Source organism: Pygoscelis adeliae, unplaced genomic scaffold (assembly GCF_000699105.1).
Source record: "Pygoscelis adeliae isolate BGI_AS28 unplaced genomic scaffold, ASM69910v1 Scaffold461, whole genome shotgun sequence".
NCBI lineage: Eukaryota > Metazoa > Chordata > Aves > Sphenisciformes > Spheniscidae > Pygoscelis > Pygoscelis adeliae.
In genome coordinates, this window is record NW_008824029.1 from 500772 (window position 1) to 520684 (window position 19913).

The window sequence follows — 19913 nt, forward strand, 5'->3', positions numbered from 1 at the left end:
TTTAAATGGATGGGATATAATAATTTAGATCTGCTTGATTTTAACTAGATTAACTATAGCTGTTGACAGTTAAACGCATTTCAGAATGACCCTTTACTCTGACGCCAACCATAGCCAATGGTTACCAAAAGTGGAAAAACAATGACTAGTTTCAAAATAGTGACAGATTAGTCTCAAAAAAGAGAATGATTATCTGAAATCTGCCCAGAGCTCTGAAATTAATCCAAACACTTCTGCTCAGGACTTCCATTAGTCAAGTCAGCACAGAACTGAAGCAGCTTCATTGATTCACAGCCACTGCAGATCCAGCCCTTTGAAACAGCAGACGTTCCAAGTATTTTTGTAATTTTTGTAATTTGGCTTGTTTCAGAGCCCAAACCCCCAAGGTTAACAGCTTGTTTAACTCTCAGAAGTTTTACCTGACCTGGTACACTAGAACTGGAATCAAAAGATGAACTCATTTAGAAGGTGCTTGTTTGGATGTCACTTGTAGTTGCCACAGGCTTTGTAAAGGGGCTCCTGATTCTGCTTCAGCATCAAGTTCCTTTCCATTAACATCCTCATCCTGCAGTAATTGGTTAACAGTACGGACAACTGCGTGACTCAAGCCTTAGGTTCTTTCCTGCCCCCGCTGCATCTTTCTATTGAGAAGCTACCCATCGCATCAAAATTAAATGCATAATGCAAAAGCCTTGAACGTCTGCATGTGCAGTCCTGAAGGACTTACCTGCGAGTCTGTAGGACCTGCAGAGCCGAAGGATGATTGAGTAAAGAGGCAGAGAGTCAATCAGGTCAACTAGCAAGTGTATCAGGCCTTGCACAATCACCACCAGCAAACGGAGCTACAGAGAAACAGTTTAATAAGAAAATCTCAGAGAAATAGAGATGTAACACTTGCAAATTCATGAGCTGATCTGCAATCTGGCGTTGTCGTGTGCTAAGCTAAAGCCTCCCAAAGCGGGTTTGATGTCTAGAAGTGCTGGGCATCCAGACCTTGTCTGAGGTTCCTTGACAATCTTAGCTTAAGGGTGTAACCGAAATGAAGCCCCTACAGCTGTAGAGGCCGTGACCTGCAAGGACATGAGAGTTATTCCACTTTCAACAGTCACAGTCTAAAAGGGAGAATTCAGGCTTCCATTTCTAGTAAACTCCATCACTGTGTATCAGTGAATGTAAATTTTTCTCTCTCCAACAGTGAAGTAGCTTATTTCTGCCTGAAGAAACCGCATGTAGAGCATCTATGCAAGAACAAAGCAGTCAGAAATGAGCTTCCTGCTCCGTGTTTTCTGTCCCCTGATTAAAGCACCTCTTTTTGTCAGACTGCATTTATTTTTGCTGTCAAGCTCATCTGAAAAGAGAGGGCTCAAAAAAGATGTTGAAACCATGTAATGGCCACTGTCTGCGGAAAATTTTGCTCCAGGCAGGCCTCAGAGGACTGGTCATACTGGGGGAAGAAAAGAAAAATAAAGAAGTCCAACCCTCAGAGCAAAGCCTGCCTGAAAGCATTTAACACAGCAAGTTAATTTCCTGAAAAAAACAAGTTCTGGATCAAACTAGAAGGGCCGTCACCCCAGACGTGGGATGGAAAGATAAAAAATTACTTCTGAGTGAAAGAGAGGGGAACAGCTTGTCCCGCTGACTGGGATTTGCTGGGAATTCCCTTTGGAGAAACACAAACACATATCCTGAATTCCGCTTGCTTGGCCTACATGGGCTGTGTGAGAACCCTTCCTGGGACACTTAGACAAGTCTTATATTTTCTTTGCGGATGACAGTAAATGACCAGGAAACCTTTTTTAATATCTCAGAAGACAGTATATGACTAGCTTCAAGGGTTAAATCTTACCAGGGTGAAAACCAAATAATACAGTGCAGTCGTAGGCAGGAGGAACAGCAAGATTGTAAATAGCAAAGTTCCAATAAATAACTAGGGGAAAAAAGAAACACAAACAATCATTAGCAGAGCAATGGCAAAATAAAAGAAAATAAAAAGAATAGGAAACTGTGAGACAATGAAAGTTCGCAAGACTCCTTAACATGTTTTTTTTTTACTCCCTATGTGAATAATGCTGTTACCTTGAATATTTTCAGTACTGCTTTTCTCACTGGGCCTTTTTAGAAAGCTCCCTATAATAGGACTATGTTTGGAAAGATAAATAAGCTGGATCCTGACAGCAATTTTTCCTTTATAGACAATAGTCAAGATTTCCTATTTCAGGCCAGCTTCCTTATGAAACAAGCCTTACATGATCATGCTGTTTGTCCACCCCCTGTCCCTGCAAGTTTTAAAGCCTTTGGTCAGTTTTTACCAGGAAAAGGCAGAAGGGTACAAAGAAGTAGAAATTTGGTACGGAATTTTGTAGAGAATTGAGAGGTATTTTTGTTCCTCCTTGTTTTAGCAGAACAAGCAGCTGGGGAAAAGCTGACAAAATTTGGTTGATAGACATTCCCAGCAGCAGCAGTCAGCTGGTCAGTCCAGCCACAGAACTTCTGCCTCTTGCTCAGTGGGAAACTGGGAGAGAGAAAGAAGCTGGAGTTACTGGGGTGGGGGGAGCAATATTCAGAGGATGAAGGAGAAAAATCCATAGGAAAGCAGGTGTCATTAGCTCCACTGCCCACAGAAAAAGTTATTTTTATTCTGGGCCAGCCCAGCTGGCGTAAGTCTAACTAATTCCAACTGGGAGAAATGCAGATTTATGACAAATAGGGATCTGACTCTTCAATTTTCAGTCACCACTTCCAGAACAGAGAGGCCACAGGAACACAGGGCACTGCCACTTCTGCAAAAAGAGATCATGGCCGTGGTATATTATGAGAGAAAATAACCCAGTCCTGTCACAGAGGTGGATCAACATCCCAGCTTTATGCACATAACCAGAAATAGATCATAACCCAACCCATTCTCTTCACAGCAGTTGTTTCTCCCCTCCTCTGTCACTCCACTGCCGTTGCTTAACATCTCCAAAAGTCTTTTAAGGTCTGCTTTGAATGTCTCTTCCCACCCAGGCCAACGACATAATTCCCACTGGCCTCCGGAGCAGCAGGACGAAGCCTGAAGTGCCAAGCCAATTCTCCTCAAAGCACACAGGGACCGAGCCCTGACGCAAACCGCCTTCCTGGCACGGAGGCTCTTACTTTTCCATCACCAAAGAAAGAGAAAAATAGGTCCTCCGCTGTGGTGTAAGAAGCTCAAGGTTATCTGTTGCAATGGAGAGAGAGGCACTGGCCCTGGAAGTTACCAAATATTATTCTATTGTTTTAGTGATGTTTGCAACTGCCAGCGTGGAGCAGTTCAGGCTCTGCTGAACTTCTGCGTGGCATTTCAGAAAAAGAGGCTACTGCGTTTGACAAAAAACTGCCTCTGCTGCTTGAGTGAGAATGTGTGGGCCAGGCTCCAGCCCAGCGTGAATGAAACAGGGCCTTTTAATAGAAACACTGGCACGTCTGTTACTGTGGCAACACTGCTGGGCACCACTTCTTAAATTGCCTCCCTCCCCCATATCCACTCCCATGCTCCAGGAGCTGCGAGCATCTGCAGCACCCATCAGAGTTCACCAGGGTGCCTTGCAGGTGCTCAGCGCTTGCCAGAATTAGGCTCCCTGAACATGCAGAGAAGCGAAGGGGTGCTGCAGAGCAGCAGAGTCCGAGCAGTTGTTCGAAGAGCCACGGATGCAGAGTGCCAGGCAGGCGCGTGTTCTGGGCACCACAAAGCCTCCCGTGGCTTCTGTCTCAGTATTAGTCGAAGCAGGATAGGATCGTATTGCCCGTGGGCAGCGTCCTGCAGCGAGCCCCGGGCGCTGCAGCACTACCTGGTCCAAGTCATAGGAGCAAGAATCCACCCGCTGCCGGAGGACATTCCACTTCTTCCCACGGAACAAGCGCCAGAGAGATGACAGGCCGTAAATCTTCAGGCAGTAGAGCCTGAGCAAAGAGAAGACGCTGTGCATCAGAGCTGCGAGTTCCTGAGCTTCAACACAAAACAGCTGTCACCATTACACCCCTGCACCCACTCACTTACCGACGCCGCAGAACTCAGGGCAGCAAAAGAAATCAGCCTGAGAATGACGCAGATAAAATACTAATTGCTCAGTCAACTGTATTTGGGCTGGCCTGTGGCACAGGCAAAGCAGGCTACCGCAGACAGCTCTGGACCACTGGAGGGCAATGGCCATGCCATGGCCCGGGGCTGCGGCAAGGCTCTTGATTTCTGCTCCTGTTGATGAAGAGGCTGGCATATGGGAAGTAGCAAGTGATGCTGGAGGGCGGCCCCTATGAGCAGCAGCAAATCGCCAGCCCCATGCCACCACCTTTTCTGCAGCAAAAGAAGCAGCAAGCTTATTCCCCTGAGCTCACCTCTGTCTCTCCAGTTTAGATCTGCTCTGTTCCCCTTGCTTCACACCCCTTCCACGTCAGGAGTGGCCAAAGTCTTACCCCTTACACTTGAGTCAATACAATTCAATTTTGCCTTCGCAGCACAGAGAGGCAGGGGAGAGGACTGGAGCCCCTGCACCTTCTTTAGTAAACCACAGTTTCAAACATCCATTAAGGGTGGGAAGAGATCAACTAAATGGCTGGCGGCACCCCTGCTGCATCCTTTCCTTAGGCTTTCGTAACTTGGTGCTATGACACTTGGAGCTACTTCCCTCCCAGAAAAACGGCAACAGTGTGAGAAACTTGGGGTGATAAGGGGTGGGAAATGGACACCTCTATGGAATAACATAGAGGAAGAAAGAGCCTCTGGGATGGAGAGGAGGCACAAAGAGCCCTGGGCAGCAGTGTCCAACATACAGGGATGTAAAGAAGGGGGACACAGCCAATCTGTGGGGCAGAACAGACCCTGAGAAAGCCTGAGCTACAAAAGCCAGACTGGTTAACCAGCCTAGTTAAGGCACAGAGGCTGCCCAGATTTCAAGGCAGTGTTGTGAAAGCAGAGGCAAGGAGTCTTATCCAAGAGAAGAATCTGGTTTGAGGAACGCCAACTGCTTCAAGGAATTGGCAGGGTGCCCCCAGACTGGCAGGCACAGCTCGGTGCACTAATCCCTAGGCAGGAGAGTGCCCAGGACAACTCCTCCAGGTTGCTGGTACATACCTGCCCCATGGCTCTGACTAAGGTCACACACTCCCCACACCCCCTGACGTGGCACCAAGCGGGTGTTCCTGCTGTAGCACCTGCCCCACCTTCCCTGGCTGCCTGCACACACATGCCCGCTCTCGTTTCACCGTGTGGTTTGTTTCAGAAGGGGATCTCAGGCTTCACCAGCACCTGAACCAGCAAATTCTTCCGCCAGCTGCAGGAACGCAAGGTGTTGTGGTGGCCGTGTTGATGTGGGTGACTGCTATCCCTTTCTGACTCTCCACGGGGGGGCACCTGGCACAGCAGGGCAATTTGGTGCCAGCGGCAAGATAACATATAGCTGCTCTATACTTCTAACAAACAGCCAAGGTGGGTAGACTGGCTCCCTGCAGCTCACAAGGGAAAACCAATCAGCTGAGAAAATGCTTTTCCTGTTTCCACTCTGTACAATTAGGAGGAGCAAGGCCACTCCTCACAGCCCAAAACAGAAATTCCAGTAGTTAGAGGTGTTGGGAAGAGACTCCCCATTATTGACATTACTGATTTCGGGCGTAAGCCCTATGCTCACAACAGAACTGATTCATAAACCATATCTCAATATTTCTAACCATCCCCTAAGCTACCCATAACTAAAGTTCTACTATTTCTTCTGTTGTTTGCAATGTAAAGCCCTCTGCTCACAGCCTGGGGAGGAACAATGACCATTCTGTACTTTATAAGCCAAAAGTTTCTTTATTTATTACCTTGTCTCTCATCTCCTTGGCAAGAGCAGCTATCCTCCAGTGGCCTGTGTGATGCCTTGCTGCAGGACGTGTTAATGGAGGGCAGGAACAGAGCACGTTGGTGGGCACCACCATTTGCACAGTAACCCCGACATGCCCTGGACGTGCTCCAAAGCCCTCTGCACTCCCACACAGTCCCTCAGAGCCTCCGCCTGGCTCTCAGCCTGTGGGGCCCTCCAGTAGGTCCAGACAATGACACCAGGATGGTGTCACAGCCATGCTGTAACCCCAAACCTGGCATCTGTGCTCCACGATGCAGACAAGAACCTCTGAAATAGGGCAGAGGCAGGGACTTCGGGGTTTTTCCAGAAGTACAAGGGTTCCCCTTCCTCCTCCTCCTCTCCTCCAGTTCCCCTCAAAACTACTGGGTAGGGTGCAACTGAAGAGAGTACTAGAAGGTTGAATCAAAGGGATAGGGTGAACTGCTTTCTTGTCCTCTGCCTATCATGTAGTTTTATTTTTCAAGGTCACTACCACAATAAATAAATGTTTAAATGCAGGAGAACTGAAAGATAGGTTGCTTGTACTGCTGCAGCCATCACTTCCACATGCATAAAAGAATGCAATACATTAACTGCTGGCTAAGCTGTGAATTCAAGAGAACTATGCCAGGATTGAATGCTCCACAAATTAAACACGTGCCCTGAGTGTTCAGTGGCCCTTCTCTCATGAATAACAAGAGATATCCAAGACATAACCAAGAGAGATCAACTCACCTGGCTCCGTAGACATAGAAGCAGTAGATGTGGAAAGTCAGAAGCGCAATGATGTCAGAGAGGATGCAGAGAGCCACGGTCAGGCCCAGACAAGCCGACAGACCAACATACCAGAGGATCATCTCAATGAATGGGGACATCAGGTGAATGTAGCCTAGTGGACATTGCAGAGTGTCAGTATTTGACTGAGACGTCTTCCTGTTGACACTCTCAAAAGACTGATTATTCATGCCTTAGAACATTGCTCCAGAAATCATAGCCACAAAAACATGGAAGTAAAACTGGAAAACTCCTTTAGATGCCATCTTCTGTTTAGGAAGGCCAACAAAAAACTCTCTTTCCCCCTAGGTTTCTGTCCAGGTGTGGCAGCTCCGTGAAGAAGGGGAGGACATGCTCAACTTAAACAGAGCAATCACCTTGCTCCACATGTGATTTGCTTTTCTAGATTTGTGTCCAGGTGCCTAATTACATTTTTAACTGCACACATCAACCTTTACTACAACCATTCTCCTCTTCTTGCTATTCCCACAAAAGCCATCCCATATGGCTTTCATAAAATAAAATGGTGTGGGGGCACACAGTCTCTTTCATCACTAAGGTGGAGCAAAGTCACAGAAACGAGACCATACTTGATCGCTGAGCAGACTAAATCAGTATAATAACTGAGGAGTTCACGTCCATCATGACGATACTCCTTCATCAAGACACTTATCAAGGATAACAGGGGTGTGTTGAAATAACAAAATTGCACTAAGCTGAAGTCAGTGACAAGACAGAGTTTGCATTTGCATCCCGAGAGCATGCTTCTCATCCCTATCCTATCAGCTGCCTCTTACAGGGCAAAGACTGTGAAAGCCTACGCAAGGCCTAAAGCCTTCCCTTGGACACTCACCATTAATGGCACCAAGTAAGTAAGCTCTGTCGTGATTTGCACTTCTTGCAAAGCATCAGTACAAGCACTTTATTTAATATGCATGACTTCCTCGTGTGGGAATCCAACTTTGGCTTGGGTTCCCACAGCGGGAAGACTCACAGACAAGTTCGTACTTGCAGTAGTGCATTTTGATTCATTATTCACCTCTAGGCAAACATTAAACACTCGGGAGGGAAGAGATGAAAAGGGAAGCTTTTCAGTTAAACAGTTGCACTTACTAATCCAAAGATGGATGTGGTAAAGGAAGAAGCGGCCCAAAACCTGATCCAAAGCTCGGTTCATTTTCAGTCCAGCTGGCGCTCCCATTAGCCACTGGAGCAGGTCCTGGAGCTCTTCAGCTACATGCTACAAACACATGGAAGGAAGACACCTGAGATAAAAGACTGCTACCACACTGAACAGGTCCAGTGTACTGTACAAGATGCCCCCCCCCAAGTATTCTTACCACACCCTTCAAACCAATGGGAAAAAAAAAAACATCCAAACTACTACTTTACAGACAACTAGTTAAATCAGAAATGCACCTTTATTGACAAGTGTCTCTTTACTGAACCCAAACATAACAGCAGAGAGGAAGCTGAATTGCTTAAACATGGAACAGTGCTGGGAACACAAACCTAGCGTTTGTTCATGGCCATCTGGGGTAGACTTGCACGGTATGATTTCTTGGTGTAATGAGAGCTCTTGAAATAGGTGGCAAATGCTGGTGCGCAAATCGACTTCTTTGGACAGTCAACTGAAAAGTCAGAATTGAGCAAGTAATCTAACTATGGGGAAGGCTGTCAGGATTTTAAAAGGGGCAAGATGGCAGTGCGCTCATGGGCAAAAAAAGTGCATTTTTACAAATAACCTGTATGTGTTTACAGCAGGGTAGAAAACACAAATACATAAATGTATTTCATACATAAACAAACTTTCCTGATACTCTGTGGTGTACTAGGCAAGATTAACCATGCTGTTTAGCACTGATCTTGCCTGCCACTATCTTGCCTCTCTGCAGGCGTCACGGAGAGATATCCATGGCATCCCACTAAAAAAGAAGCCCTCTGAAACATTGAGAAAAAAAGCCTAATGGAGCTTGTCCCCAAATCACTGAAGGCTTTGACTCACAATTTCTGGTAATTTAATCCCAGGCTGATATTACTTACTGATTTTCTCTCTCCACCCCACTACTCTGCTAGAGGTCCCCCTTGCAGTCGGCAGGGCAGAAGATGCGGATGCTCTGCTCCTCAGCAGTTTGCACCTGACCTACTCACCTAAGCTGAAATCAGCGGTGAAGTCCATGTACCAGGCTGTGAATTGAGGTAGCTGAGAGTGGTAACCTCCAGCAAACGGGGGGGGAACACGCCTGGAAGAAGTGACCTCTCACACTGTCCCATATGAACAGAAATTGTGAGTAAAAGCCTTCTACCTCTGAAAATCCCACTTATAGTCAAGCCCATGCAAGTGAATTGCACTGCAAATTGTGCACGTGTAGAAGAATCAAGACATGCTACCCGAAGCTGCTGCACTGTAGCCTACTTTCCCCATCATTCATATGGATAATTTCCCTAAGGGGAAATGATTTCCGAGGAGTGATTCCGTTTTATTTATTAACCAACAGGATCCTTGCAAAATGAGTTTGTAAACATTTACTTTTAGTGTAGTGGCAAAATTAAGGGCTCCATCTTCAACTTATCCAAAAGGATTGCCTTTTTATTTCATTCATTTTCCCTCTGTCTCACTGCAAGTCAGAAGTGATTTGAACCCACGGTTCTTACCTCTGTGGCTGAGAAGTGTTAGCTACTTTATAAATAGACTGTTTTTAATATTTAAAGTGTTGGATTGGTAACTTAGAAAAAGCATTCGGGGATTTTAATGAAATATTTAAATGCTTGAAAGCAGTCCTTCAGCAAGGCTGTTTTTCAGCACTGAATACTTCTGGAGGCTGCCAGTCCCAGAGGTGCTACTGAATTCTGACAGGGGCACGTAGCTCTGGGAAGGTGCCCTAGCTTGCCGTTATTTAGCTGGGCAAGGCATTTCAAAACACAGTCCTAAGGCATAACCTTGCAGGTTGTTTTCCAGCCAGATATTTTAGGACTGATCAATAGCAAGCAGAATCAGAAAAGGCGACTGGGAGTCCAATTCTCCTGTTGCAGTCATGAATACTGAAGGTGGCCGGTATTAATAAATAAGATACAGTGAATTGGGAGTGTTTCAAAAAGGGGTGTAGGGACATTACCAAACTGGAGACTAAAGCTGACATGGTTTAGATGAGATCACTGTGGAAATATTTTCTTTACTGTCATGCTCTTCTTTCTAGTCTCCGTATGCATTTGCCCTGTGTCTGTTGCAGGCGTTTAGGGCTCTAAGTTATACTATTTTACAAATTAACATCTAAGAATATTTTCCAGGAAGTGTCCTCTCTGCTTGCTTTGTTTATGGATTAGCAGAACATGACTGAAGAGGAACTTACATCCAATTATCTCTAAGCCCCAGTAACATTTTTGGAGGCATGATTTATGATAAATATTTAACTGTTTCAAAGAGATTACAGCTTAAGAAAAAGAGACATCAGCAAGGATGAAAGAGGTGAAAGGGAAAAAAAACCCGAAGATGGTTTATAAACAGTTCTTCTTTTTAAAACAGACAAATGTAGCACTTTGAATCGGGTATTTTTGAAAGAAGGCTGTCTTGTGGAAGGCAAAAACAAGGACAACCATTGGGAAGCCTGGTGGGAGCAAGAGGAAGGAGGAGGGTAGGAGTTGTGAGGGCACCTTCAGGGAGAAGATTATTCACATTTTCCATTCTTGGATTTGAAAGCCTGTCACAAAAATCAGCCCTTCGTATTGCATACAACTACTCGCCAGTTACTCCCTAGGTGTCTCTGAATCACATCTGCCTCATTTACTGACAAAAGCAACTTGTTATTACAGTCAGCACAGCACAGCTCATCAAGCTGTGAAAGTGGGAGCTGCAGTCAATGATGGTTGTGCATCATCAACAATTGCTAGCTAAGTGCTGATTTGAGATCCATTATATCAGGGGATGACGAATGATGGCTAGGGAACACGGCTCGATCCTCACGTCAGCAGGCTGAGCTTGTGACCCTGGCAGTCATTGAGAGCCAAAATAACCTACCTGCATCTGCTTCCTTCCAGAGAGATGTTTGCTAGGAAAAAAAAGAGCACTGCATCCAGCCTCCCCCCAGCTATGATTTTGTCAATATTAAAATCGATCAATCAAACCAATAAGGTTATACGTTATATAAGGTTAGTTTGTCAATATTAAAATCAATCAAATCAATAAGGTTAAAATAAGGTTATGTATATAACCTTATAATATATAATAATCTTATTATAATATATGTAATGTTCTATTTACTAACAGATGCAGAGATGTAAGGTCAATGCCGTCACCAGATCTGGGGGACACATCAAAAGTAAAATAGCAAGGGGCATTAGGGAAGGAAAAGCAACTCATTCTGCACATGGGAAAGTTTGCGTTACTGAACTTGGCAACACATAAGCACTTGAGAAAGCCCAAGTGATGGGAACAATGCGTACCAGATGGACACTCAGCAGCAAAGAGGAAACCTACTGCTGAATGGCTAAGGGGAGATTTTGCTGTCATACTGGAAAAGAAGTGGTGCTGGCTTGCACACCAAATGCTGAAGTCACTGGTGTATTTTGGGATCGCTCAAATCTGCATTTTTTAAGGCTTGCACATAATGCATATAAATCAATGCCCACCGAAGCCAGTAAAAGGACTCCAAATGATTTTACATCCACAATCTAATACACTTGAAAGAAGAAAGTAAGGCTGGAAAGTAAGAAGAGTTGTAAGTGGCCTGAACTGATAAGCTTGGAGCTATTGCAGAGAAGGCAGGCACCAACTGACTACGAGGCCACCCACACATGAAGGAGTTAACACTTCCAGGAAAGCAAGTAAACAGCTCTTCGTGATACCAAGGTAATGAAGTCCGCACATGTAGGAGACATGGTGAAAATAACTGACACTATGGTGCATAAGTTGAGTGACAGATGAGCTAAATTACTGAAAGAGGAACGAACAAGCAACTCTCACAAGCAAGCCTCTCCAGGACAGGTGCTAGGATCGGATACACCTTGAGCACGGAGAGCGTCCATCTGCCAAAGACACTGGGCAGATGGAACCCCTCCTGGAGCCACCTGTGCAAACAGGAACGCAGCCAAAAGCCACTTCCTTGCAGACTTGTTAAGAAATCAGATTTCTGAGAGCTGGACTCTTGCAGTAATCCCACAGGGAGAGCTCTAGAGAACTTAAACTTCTCCAGCTGAAATGTCTGTAAGAGAAAAGACTTAGGAATAAGACTTAGAAAAATATTTTTAGTGTATAGCTCAAATACAAGAGCAAGTGTATTGCAAGAATTGTGGTCCTTTCTACCCCACCACTGCTGCTGAGTGGTGTCTGCAGCAATCCTTAAAACATGCAATCCTTCAAAGTTTAACTATGAAAGATAAAAAAAATAGCAATAGTAATGAGCCACAGCTATGCTGGACACTCCATATACACTTTCTGAAAGCACAGCATGGACAAGAATGATCAGAGACCTATGGCTTGTAACAATTAAAAGGTTAGACGTGGACCAAGCAGATCATCATCAAGGGAAACGTGGGCTCTTCCCAAGAAAGACAGAATAAGTAGGGAAAATAAATTGCTGCTGGAATTCTTTAATCAGAATAAAATTCCTCCCAACCAAGAAGCTGGAGAAAGAGCAAAGAAAGAAACTGCTAGAAAGAAACCAATGGAAAGATCCACCTTCTCTCCCAGAAATGAAAGGAAAGCGGGCAGAGAGAGGATTAGGCTGTGCAGCTGCACGACAGTGCTCAACATTGGCTGCACATGTATTCCCAAGGCACAGAAGCTCTTAAAATGGAGCTAACTTCAGATTAGTGGTCTGGTGTCCAGCCTCTGAATTACATTATATGTTCCTTACTGCCACTAAACAGATATATTTGAGTACTGCACCTAAAATGAGCCACCAGAAAAGCAGGATAGTATGAGTCATACTTGTTCTTCATGAATTTATGCTGATGCTGAGGGATCTTAGTGGGCAAGAGGAGTTATGTTTGAGAAAATCACAGGACACAGCAAGTTTTCCTAGTTTACCATCTGTAGACCAGAGCTCTTAGGCAGGATTTCAGGTGTTTGTATCCTGACTAGCTAATGCCTTTGGGTTTCCCCATGAAATTCCTCTTCACAAGCACAGCTGCACTGCTTATCAAGTTTGACTTTTCAGTAGTTTATCAGATTCAACCCAGGTTATAGCTTTTTTTTTTTCCCCCCAAACACCCCATATTGCAACAACTTGAGGACATTTCCTGTCGACTCCAGAATAAAAGTATTCTGGCTTGATAATCACTCAACCTGCAGCTGCAGAGCTCTGTCCAAGCCATAATTGTTACTTTAGGAGCTGGAGCAGCCCTCCGGTAAACAGATCTAATTACTATTCACTGCACACGCAAAGCAGAGCTGTGTTCCTTTTGAGCAGCCCCAGCAGGCTTGATTTGAAGATTTCACTGCTCTTGAGGAGACCTAATTTGCAACGGCTTCAGACAGGACTCTCTCTGAAATCCTTATGCGTAAGGCATCGCCTCCTTACAACTATCCCAGGCATCAAGAGCTGGTTAGTACCCGCAGCAGGTGAAAGAGGAACATCTCTGGCCAGACTTACATCAGCCACGGGGATCAGAGTGTCAGCAAGGTGACCAATTCGGTTCTTTCTGTACAGCCAGGACATTAGCAGTATCCCCAGAGCCACATCAATCAGCAGAGAGACAAAGATGTTGGCTTTCCTGCACGCAGGATAAAGAGAAACAGTGTTAGAGCAAAAGGAAGGACGGTGTTTAATGTTTCAGTGACACTTGTCGGCTTCACTTACATAGCATTTTTAATGTCCCAGGGACACCAAGACAATTTACTGAAGAGACGCGGTGTAGAGATCTTTTGACTTTCACTGGCGTGCTGCTACTTCTGTGGCCAAACATGGAGCCACTCGGAGCCTGCCACACCACAAAACCTTTCTTAGTAAGGGGAGCGAAGAGTGGGATTGAAGCTACAAAGAGGACCGTTAGACAAAGTGTGTGTATGTATATATACTCAGGGGGAGATTTACCAATACTAAGGGCACCAGCACTCGGAGTAGCCACGTAGAGATCAGATGGCTTTCCAAGAGGTATACTTTAGTTGAACCACTCGTCAATGTCATAAACAGTGTTTCTGGGTTTATAAACATACCCAGAAGGGCTGCTGAACTGCCCCCTCACTGCTAGAGTTTCTGAATGAAATTCCATGACGTGAATTATTTGGGAAATCAGATTAAACAATCACAGTTACTTTTGGCCTTCAAATCTGCTAATCTATTTTAAGTGTTCCCTGGGAGTCTATTACTGCAGGATCAGAGAACCACACAGAACAAGACTCACTGTGTAATGGCCGTAGGGCATTCAATATCTGTCTCAGATCTCTGCCTCCCCCGTTCCACTCACTGTGCTGCATGTTTGCTTTTTCTGTTAACATTGACTTTGTTACTGCTGTTGGGAGTCTCTGGTCTCCAGTTACTGCAAGAAAGATTCCCCAAAAGAGCGGGTGAAAGAGGGGAGCATTTAAACCTTTCTGCTCTTATGGAAAGTGCCACTGAATACTGATTGCAGCTTTTGGTTAACAGCAGCATATGTGAGAACAACGAGCTTGTGGGAGTACTGATAGCAAAGCACTACACATATGGGTGCAGTACAAGCTTTCTGTGGGCAATATCCCGGTTGCCTTTCCCAGGCTAGGGAAAAAGGCATATCTCTGGCAAAAGGCATAATTAATATAAACAGAGTGCAGAGTAAAGATCTGCAAACTAGCAGGGAGTAGAGCAAGCGAGGCAACATGACATGGTGCAGCGAGGACCCCTTAGCGCTGTGCGGGCACAGGATCCATGGTTTGGGTTGCCCAGAGGAGACAGGCCTAGAGCAAAGGCGTGCGTGACTTTATGCGTACTCCATACCTCATTAGTTGAGTCTGGGTTTGAGCCTTCTTGTTGCTGCTGATGACCTGGAGGTGCTGCAGGCGATGTCCCAGCTGCTCACAAGTGGAGAGTTTGCTCCATAAGAAAGACAAAGGCCAAAACTTCAGCACCCTGCAGAAACATGGGAATGTCCCCTTTTTCTTTTGCCATATAGCAGGCTGTCCAGCGTACAAACTCCATGCAAAACATTCAGTGTAAAATTAAGGCTGTGCAACCAGAGACGGTGTCAACATATTATCATTAAAGAATATTAGAGGTTAACTACTCTCTTAAAAGTTAACAGAATTAAGGCAGCCTTTCCAGATCAAGACACCTAAAGCAAACAATGCAACCTCTCATCTCCATTCTGTAAAACCACGTGCCTCGCTCTTCCAAGGAAGCCAGAACGCAATCCCGATTCTGCCCTGTGCTTTGGGATACATCACTGGGATTGCACACTGCTCTAAGTCTCCAGGAGACTGGAGTCAAGGCAGTTGTCTGTACAGCGCAACAACACAACATGGTGCAACTGCTTCACAAATCTCAATATTACTAATCACAAGTCTCTATTTAGTGTGAGCTTGGTAGAACACACAGTTGTGTTCTCCCTGCAGTTTCTGCCCCTTTTCCCTTCTTTTCTTTTTCTTCCACTTGATATTTTTCTTTTTTTCTTTATTACTTCCAAATTCCTTTCCCAGGGTCTTCATTTCTGTCTTCTCTCCACCGCCTTGCCAAGGGTGATCAGCATCATGTAGATAACACGACATTTAGCATTTAATTAGGTTTCAAAGTTAACTTCCACATTAGGCTTGTAGGGGAGGAAATATTCACACAGTTTTTTTATGACTCAGAAGAAAAGTACTAAATGATGCTCAATTATTTTTGGGAGTTACTTTTATTACCACACAACATATAAAGAAAGGAACAATGGTGATTTGTGTAGTCTAAAATGACACCACTGGATGCAGGCTGGTCAAAGAATGCACAGTAGCAGTACAGCAACACAAAGCACCATGTTTGTCGTGGGGAATAAATTCTGTTGTGGACATAATCTGGATCACTTCTTTCCTGTACATAATGGCTGTTTCACTATTTTCACAGTGTTTCACTGTTTCTTATTAAGGGTCCAGGAATCTACGTTCACTTTTAGTCACTTCCTTCACCTACTCGCTCTCACTGCTTTGGCATGTTCCTTCAGTTTACATTCATTCCAAACCCTAAAATTAATCCTGGTATCCTGCTTCACTTTTGAAATTGTACAGCTGTTTGGATCATTAATGAGCGTGGCCTGGAGACCTCCCTGCACAGTGTGCATGCCTCCCCCAGATTTCATCTGGAGGATTTCAGCCTGTCGGCCAGCAGCGGAGTGCCTTCAGGACTGGCCAGGACAAAACACAGGACGGGCAGGCTGGGGCTCCAGCTGCTATTTATACATTTTACACAAGTCGCAAGGGTATGGCTGGTTCAAAATCCTGCTCGGTTCACTGTGGTTGCTATCCCCTTCCTCCCCCCATCCTCCTGAGCCCTTTCAACCACCCTTCGTGCAGGGTTTGTCAGCTTAAAAAACAGAGTGCTGAAGTCCCCCCTTTCCCCTCCCCATTCAAATTTCAGACACATTGGGTTTGAAATACATGCAGTGTACTGTGAATCATTCTTCTTAATTTGAGGCCTCCGAGTTACTCAGCTCTTCGTTACAGCCTCCCACCTTAGAGACAAATGAGCACACTGTTCTTCAGCTGACTTGTCAGGAGGTGATATCTAAAGCGGCGGAGGAAAGAGCGCCGTGCAGGGGGGGAAGACACGGGGGGCGACTGCACTGGCCACTGATCTCAAAGACCCGGGGTCGCAGATTCACCGAGGCGCAAGTGCAGATGAGTTTTCTCTTCCAATTATATCCTAGCCCAATGGTTACAAATTCTGGTGTGGCAAACCTTTGCTAGAGCAGAGAATTGCAGTTGAAATGCAAAGAAGAGGGAAGGAGAAACGCTCTGCCTGTACGGTTATGTACAGACAGCTGAAGGTGGAAAAATTACCGGTCAAACCAACAGCTGCCAGACCATCTCAGTTCAAGTAGAAAGCAACGGCTCTGGGGCTCTGTGCTAAACACTCGCTGGGCTGACAGTCTCCCCATCTTCTCCCAGCAACGTGTGTGTCTCACCATCCCTTGCTGCTCCACAACTCCCCAAGCTAGAGGCAGCTAGCTTGTGGGTCACCCACTGACCAGACACCCCTGGTCAAAGGAAAGGACAGGCTGCTGCTCTCTTCTGCCTGAGGAACGTCTTGCACAAGCGAGAATGATTTCCAAAGCAGCCTCACCCCCAGGAGCATCCCCCAACATGTGCACACACTGCAGCCTGCAACGGGTAAACGCATATCCCTGACTGAACAGGATGGGCCCAAAAGACACGTCAGAGGTCTGTGCTTGTCTGTACGACGACTGACTCTCTTTCCACTTAACATCAAGAGGACAACCTCTATTCCACCTACGTACTTCCTTTGGAAAGTAAATACATACACATACTTATTTAAATAAAAATACAAACATACTGCAAAAAGCTCAATATAATAGTTGCAAGGTGTGCTATGGTAACTCTCATCTCTAGGAGTACTGAGGAAGAAAGCCAAAAATATTTCTTGCGTGGTCTCCTACCCCTATGCATATCGACTATGCATTGCCATAAATGCTCCCACTTGTTTAACCACACAGTATATAGAATGATTTCCAGAAGTGCAATGGAAAACCAACCAAATTTAAAAAAAACCAGTGACTTTGTGTCATTGCATTATTTAAGCAGCAGATCTTTGGGGTATTTCCAAATATAAGGAATCTTAGCGATAAATTAGCATAGCCTGCATGAGTAAATCTTGATTTTCCAATTCATTTTTTTTTCCAGGAGTGAGAGTGGATTTTTCAGATACCAGATGAAAAGCAATCTTTCCGAACCTGGATCACATGCAAATATTAAAGCTCCGTTAACCAGAACCCCTGGCTGTCTTTTTGCTCCTTGCTAGAAACTGCAGGAACAGTGCCTCCCTTCTGGATGAGGAATCAGAGGTCATGGTGTTTGTAAACGGACTTTTTTTTTTTTTTTTTTTTTTGAGGAGCACACAGAGTTTATGGCCTCAATACTACATCACCCCGATGACCCCAACAGCACACTAGAGACCTTCAGCGGTAATGGAAATCCTGCACGCAAGTGCCTCTGAAGGGAGGATTGCAATGGCCACCCCTTAGCGCAAGGTGGTGCTGAAGAAATGCCTTAACTTGAGATGTACAGGACTTGAGAGCGCTCCGTAAGCTTGGATGGATGTCAGCGCTCACTTTCCGAGATCTCTAACGCTGCTGCCCTGCTTCCCCAGCGCAAAAACACAACAGTGGCATATCCAAAAAAGCCCCAAGCCTCCGCAGCCTGGGAGGACATCGCTGATCTTTTTCTTTAGCTTTTCAAAGCTGACCATCCCTTAACATCACAAAAACCTGGGAAAGAAAGAAGTCCTGTGACCAGAAGGAGCAAGAACCTGCTAGATCTTATTTTATGGGACGTCCTGCCCCAGCACAGGGAGGAGGGGACTGGAAGGACACCTGCACGTGACATCTTGAACCCTCCCTGCCTTGTGTATGCTGGCACAAAGGAGGTTGTACCACACATCACGTGCTAAACTGAACCAAATTACATTAAGTGACTTAGAAGGTCACGCAGGAGGTTTGTTATAAAGCTAGGCACTAACCTCTGTTCTCCAAGACTGATGTTTTAAAACACTCGTAACATAAGTAAATAGAATGCTGATACTATGGGTGAATAAAACAAAGCAGAAAGAAACCTGTATCTACCTCCCAAGGTCAAGAACAAGTTCAACCTAGGTTTACGCACAGCAAGCCTCGCATTCTGCCTGCTGGTACGTGCAGCTGGCTGCTAGCCTGGCAGCTGCCCTGGCTCAAAACGTCCGTACTAGGCTTAGGAAAAGCTGAAATCAGAATAGCTCCTGATAGGCTGGGTAGCAGCTATCTGCGCCCAACCTGTCAGACCGAACTTGAGCTCCCAAGTTATGCTTAGACTGTGGCCTTCTGGAGACCTGCGAGGCTCGAGCTTAACCTGACTCTAAGCCTGGTCTGAGTCCTAAGCGCCGATCAAGGTGGGCAAGTCTGACCTTGAGACCAAGTGCCTATGCAGAAAAGGGTCACCCTGTTTGTTAGTAGTCACACACAGTCCACGGACAGGCAGAAAAAGGACCTTCAGAGCTGACTCCCAATCTTCTACCCAACCACAAAGTTCTGACTTAGTTACCATTAACAACCGTTAACTTAGTTACCATTAACAACCATTAATGCACAGTCAGTGTCTACAGAGCAGTCCCAGGAACCAGTGGTTCCTGACTGTATCGGGTTTGGGTTTGACCCTAAATCTCTTCCAATAGAGTAGTCCAAAACCTGACAGTTTTCCCTTTGTGTACCAAAATGCGTAACCCAACTGTTCAGAAAGTCTTTGCATATGAAGAGTTTCACTGTAATTTTTTTATGACAGTATCATACAACTGGAAACCTGTTAAAAGGCTCTGTTCCCCATACCCTTAGGCTGTACTTGAGAAGATTTATCCATGAATACAGTAGTAGCTGTTATCCAAATTTCATCAATCAAAGTGTCCCCTTGCAGCTTGGAACCTGAACTCCACACTCCTCTGTCACAACCTCTCTAGACAGGCTGACCAGATGTGTTATTAAGCTTTATAAGCAGAAGCTTCTCCCCTTCAAATCTGCTCAGAACTCCTCTTTAGTGCAAGCACTTGCCACACATTACATTTGAAGCATCCTATTCGGTTTCATGGTTGTGACAACGGGATTTCACCACGGATTCATGTAGATCAGCAATCCCTGTAACCTGCTACAAGGTGCCAAGGTTGCAGCACCAACCTCTGTTAGAGAGGTGATGGATTTAGAGACGCTATTGGCTGATGTTGCACAGCCGTGGAGGGATTCATAGCAAACAGGGAATAGGGAGTCCCAGCTATCGAGCCATTAAGAAGATCCTCATGTCATTCTGTCAGCCATGGAATAGCTGGAAAACCAATGTTTCAGCTGTGATGAAACTGAAGTGGGGCTGAGCTACCCCCGCTGCAAATGGGGAGGAGATCGGTGCCTCCCCAGAAAACCTCCCAGCTCCTTGAAGAGCTCGACCGTATTTGAGGGAGCCTTTAGCCTTGCGTTTTCAATGGAGCTCCCCAAACTTCAATAGCAGCTCTGCAGCAGCCTGTTTCCAACAGAACGATTTTGTATCAACTGTATTTCTCACTGGGGTTGAGCAGGAACCCTGCAAATACCTAAATATGAATTACATTTCCATGCAAAACGTAAGCTGGCCGATGTCGCATCACTTACCTGCTCCTGCAGATCCCA

General features: G+C 45.4%; 1 protein-coding gene across 1 annotated transcript in view; it reads right to left on the bottom strand.

Annotated features, from left to right (window-relative positions):
- The window catches only part of PIGQ (phosphatidylinositol glycan anchor biosynthesis, class Q), a 32124-nt gene that overhangs the window by 11549 nt on the left and 662 nt on the right, over nucleotides 1-19913 (bottom strand). Inside the window, exons 2-9 of the mRNA XM_009327302.1 lie at nucleotides 19896-19907; nucleotides 14522-14653; nucleotides 13202-13322; nucleotides 7725-7851; nucleotides 6573-6726; nucleotides 3810-3921; nucleotides 1847-1927; nucleotides 728-842 (exon numbers count right to left, since the gene is read on the bottom strand). Of these exons, the coding sequence (XP_009325577.1) occupies nucleotides 728-842; nucleotides 1847-1927; nucleotides 3810-3921; nucleotides 6573-6726; nucleotides 7725-7851; nucleotides 13202-13322; nucleotides 14522-14653; nucleotides 19896-19907 (854 nt within the window). The remainder of the gene's footprint in view (nucleotides 1-727; nucleotides 843-1846; nucleotides 1928-3809; nucleotides 3922-6572; nucleotides 6727-7724; nucleotides 7852-13201; nucleotides 13323-14521; nucleotides 14654-19895; nucleotides 19908-19913) is intronic.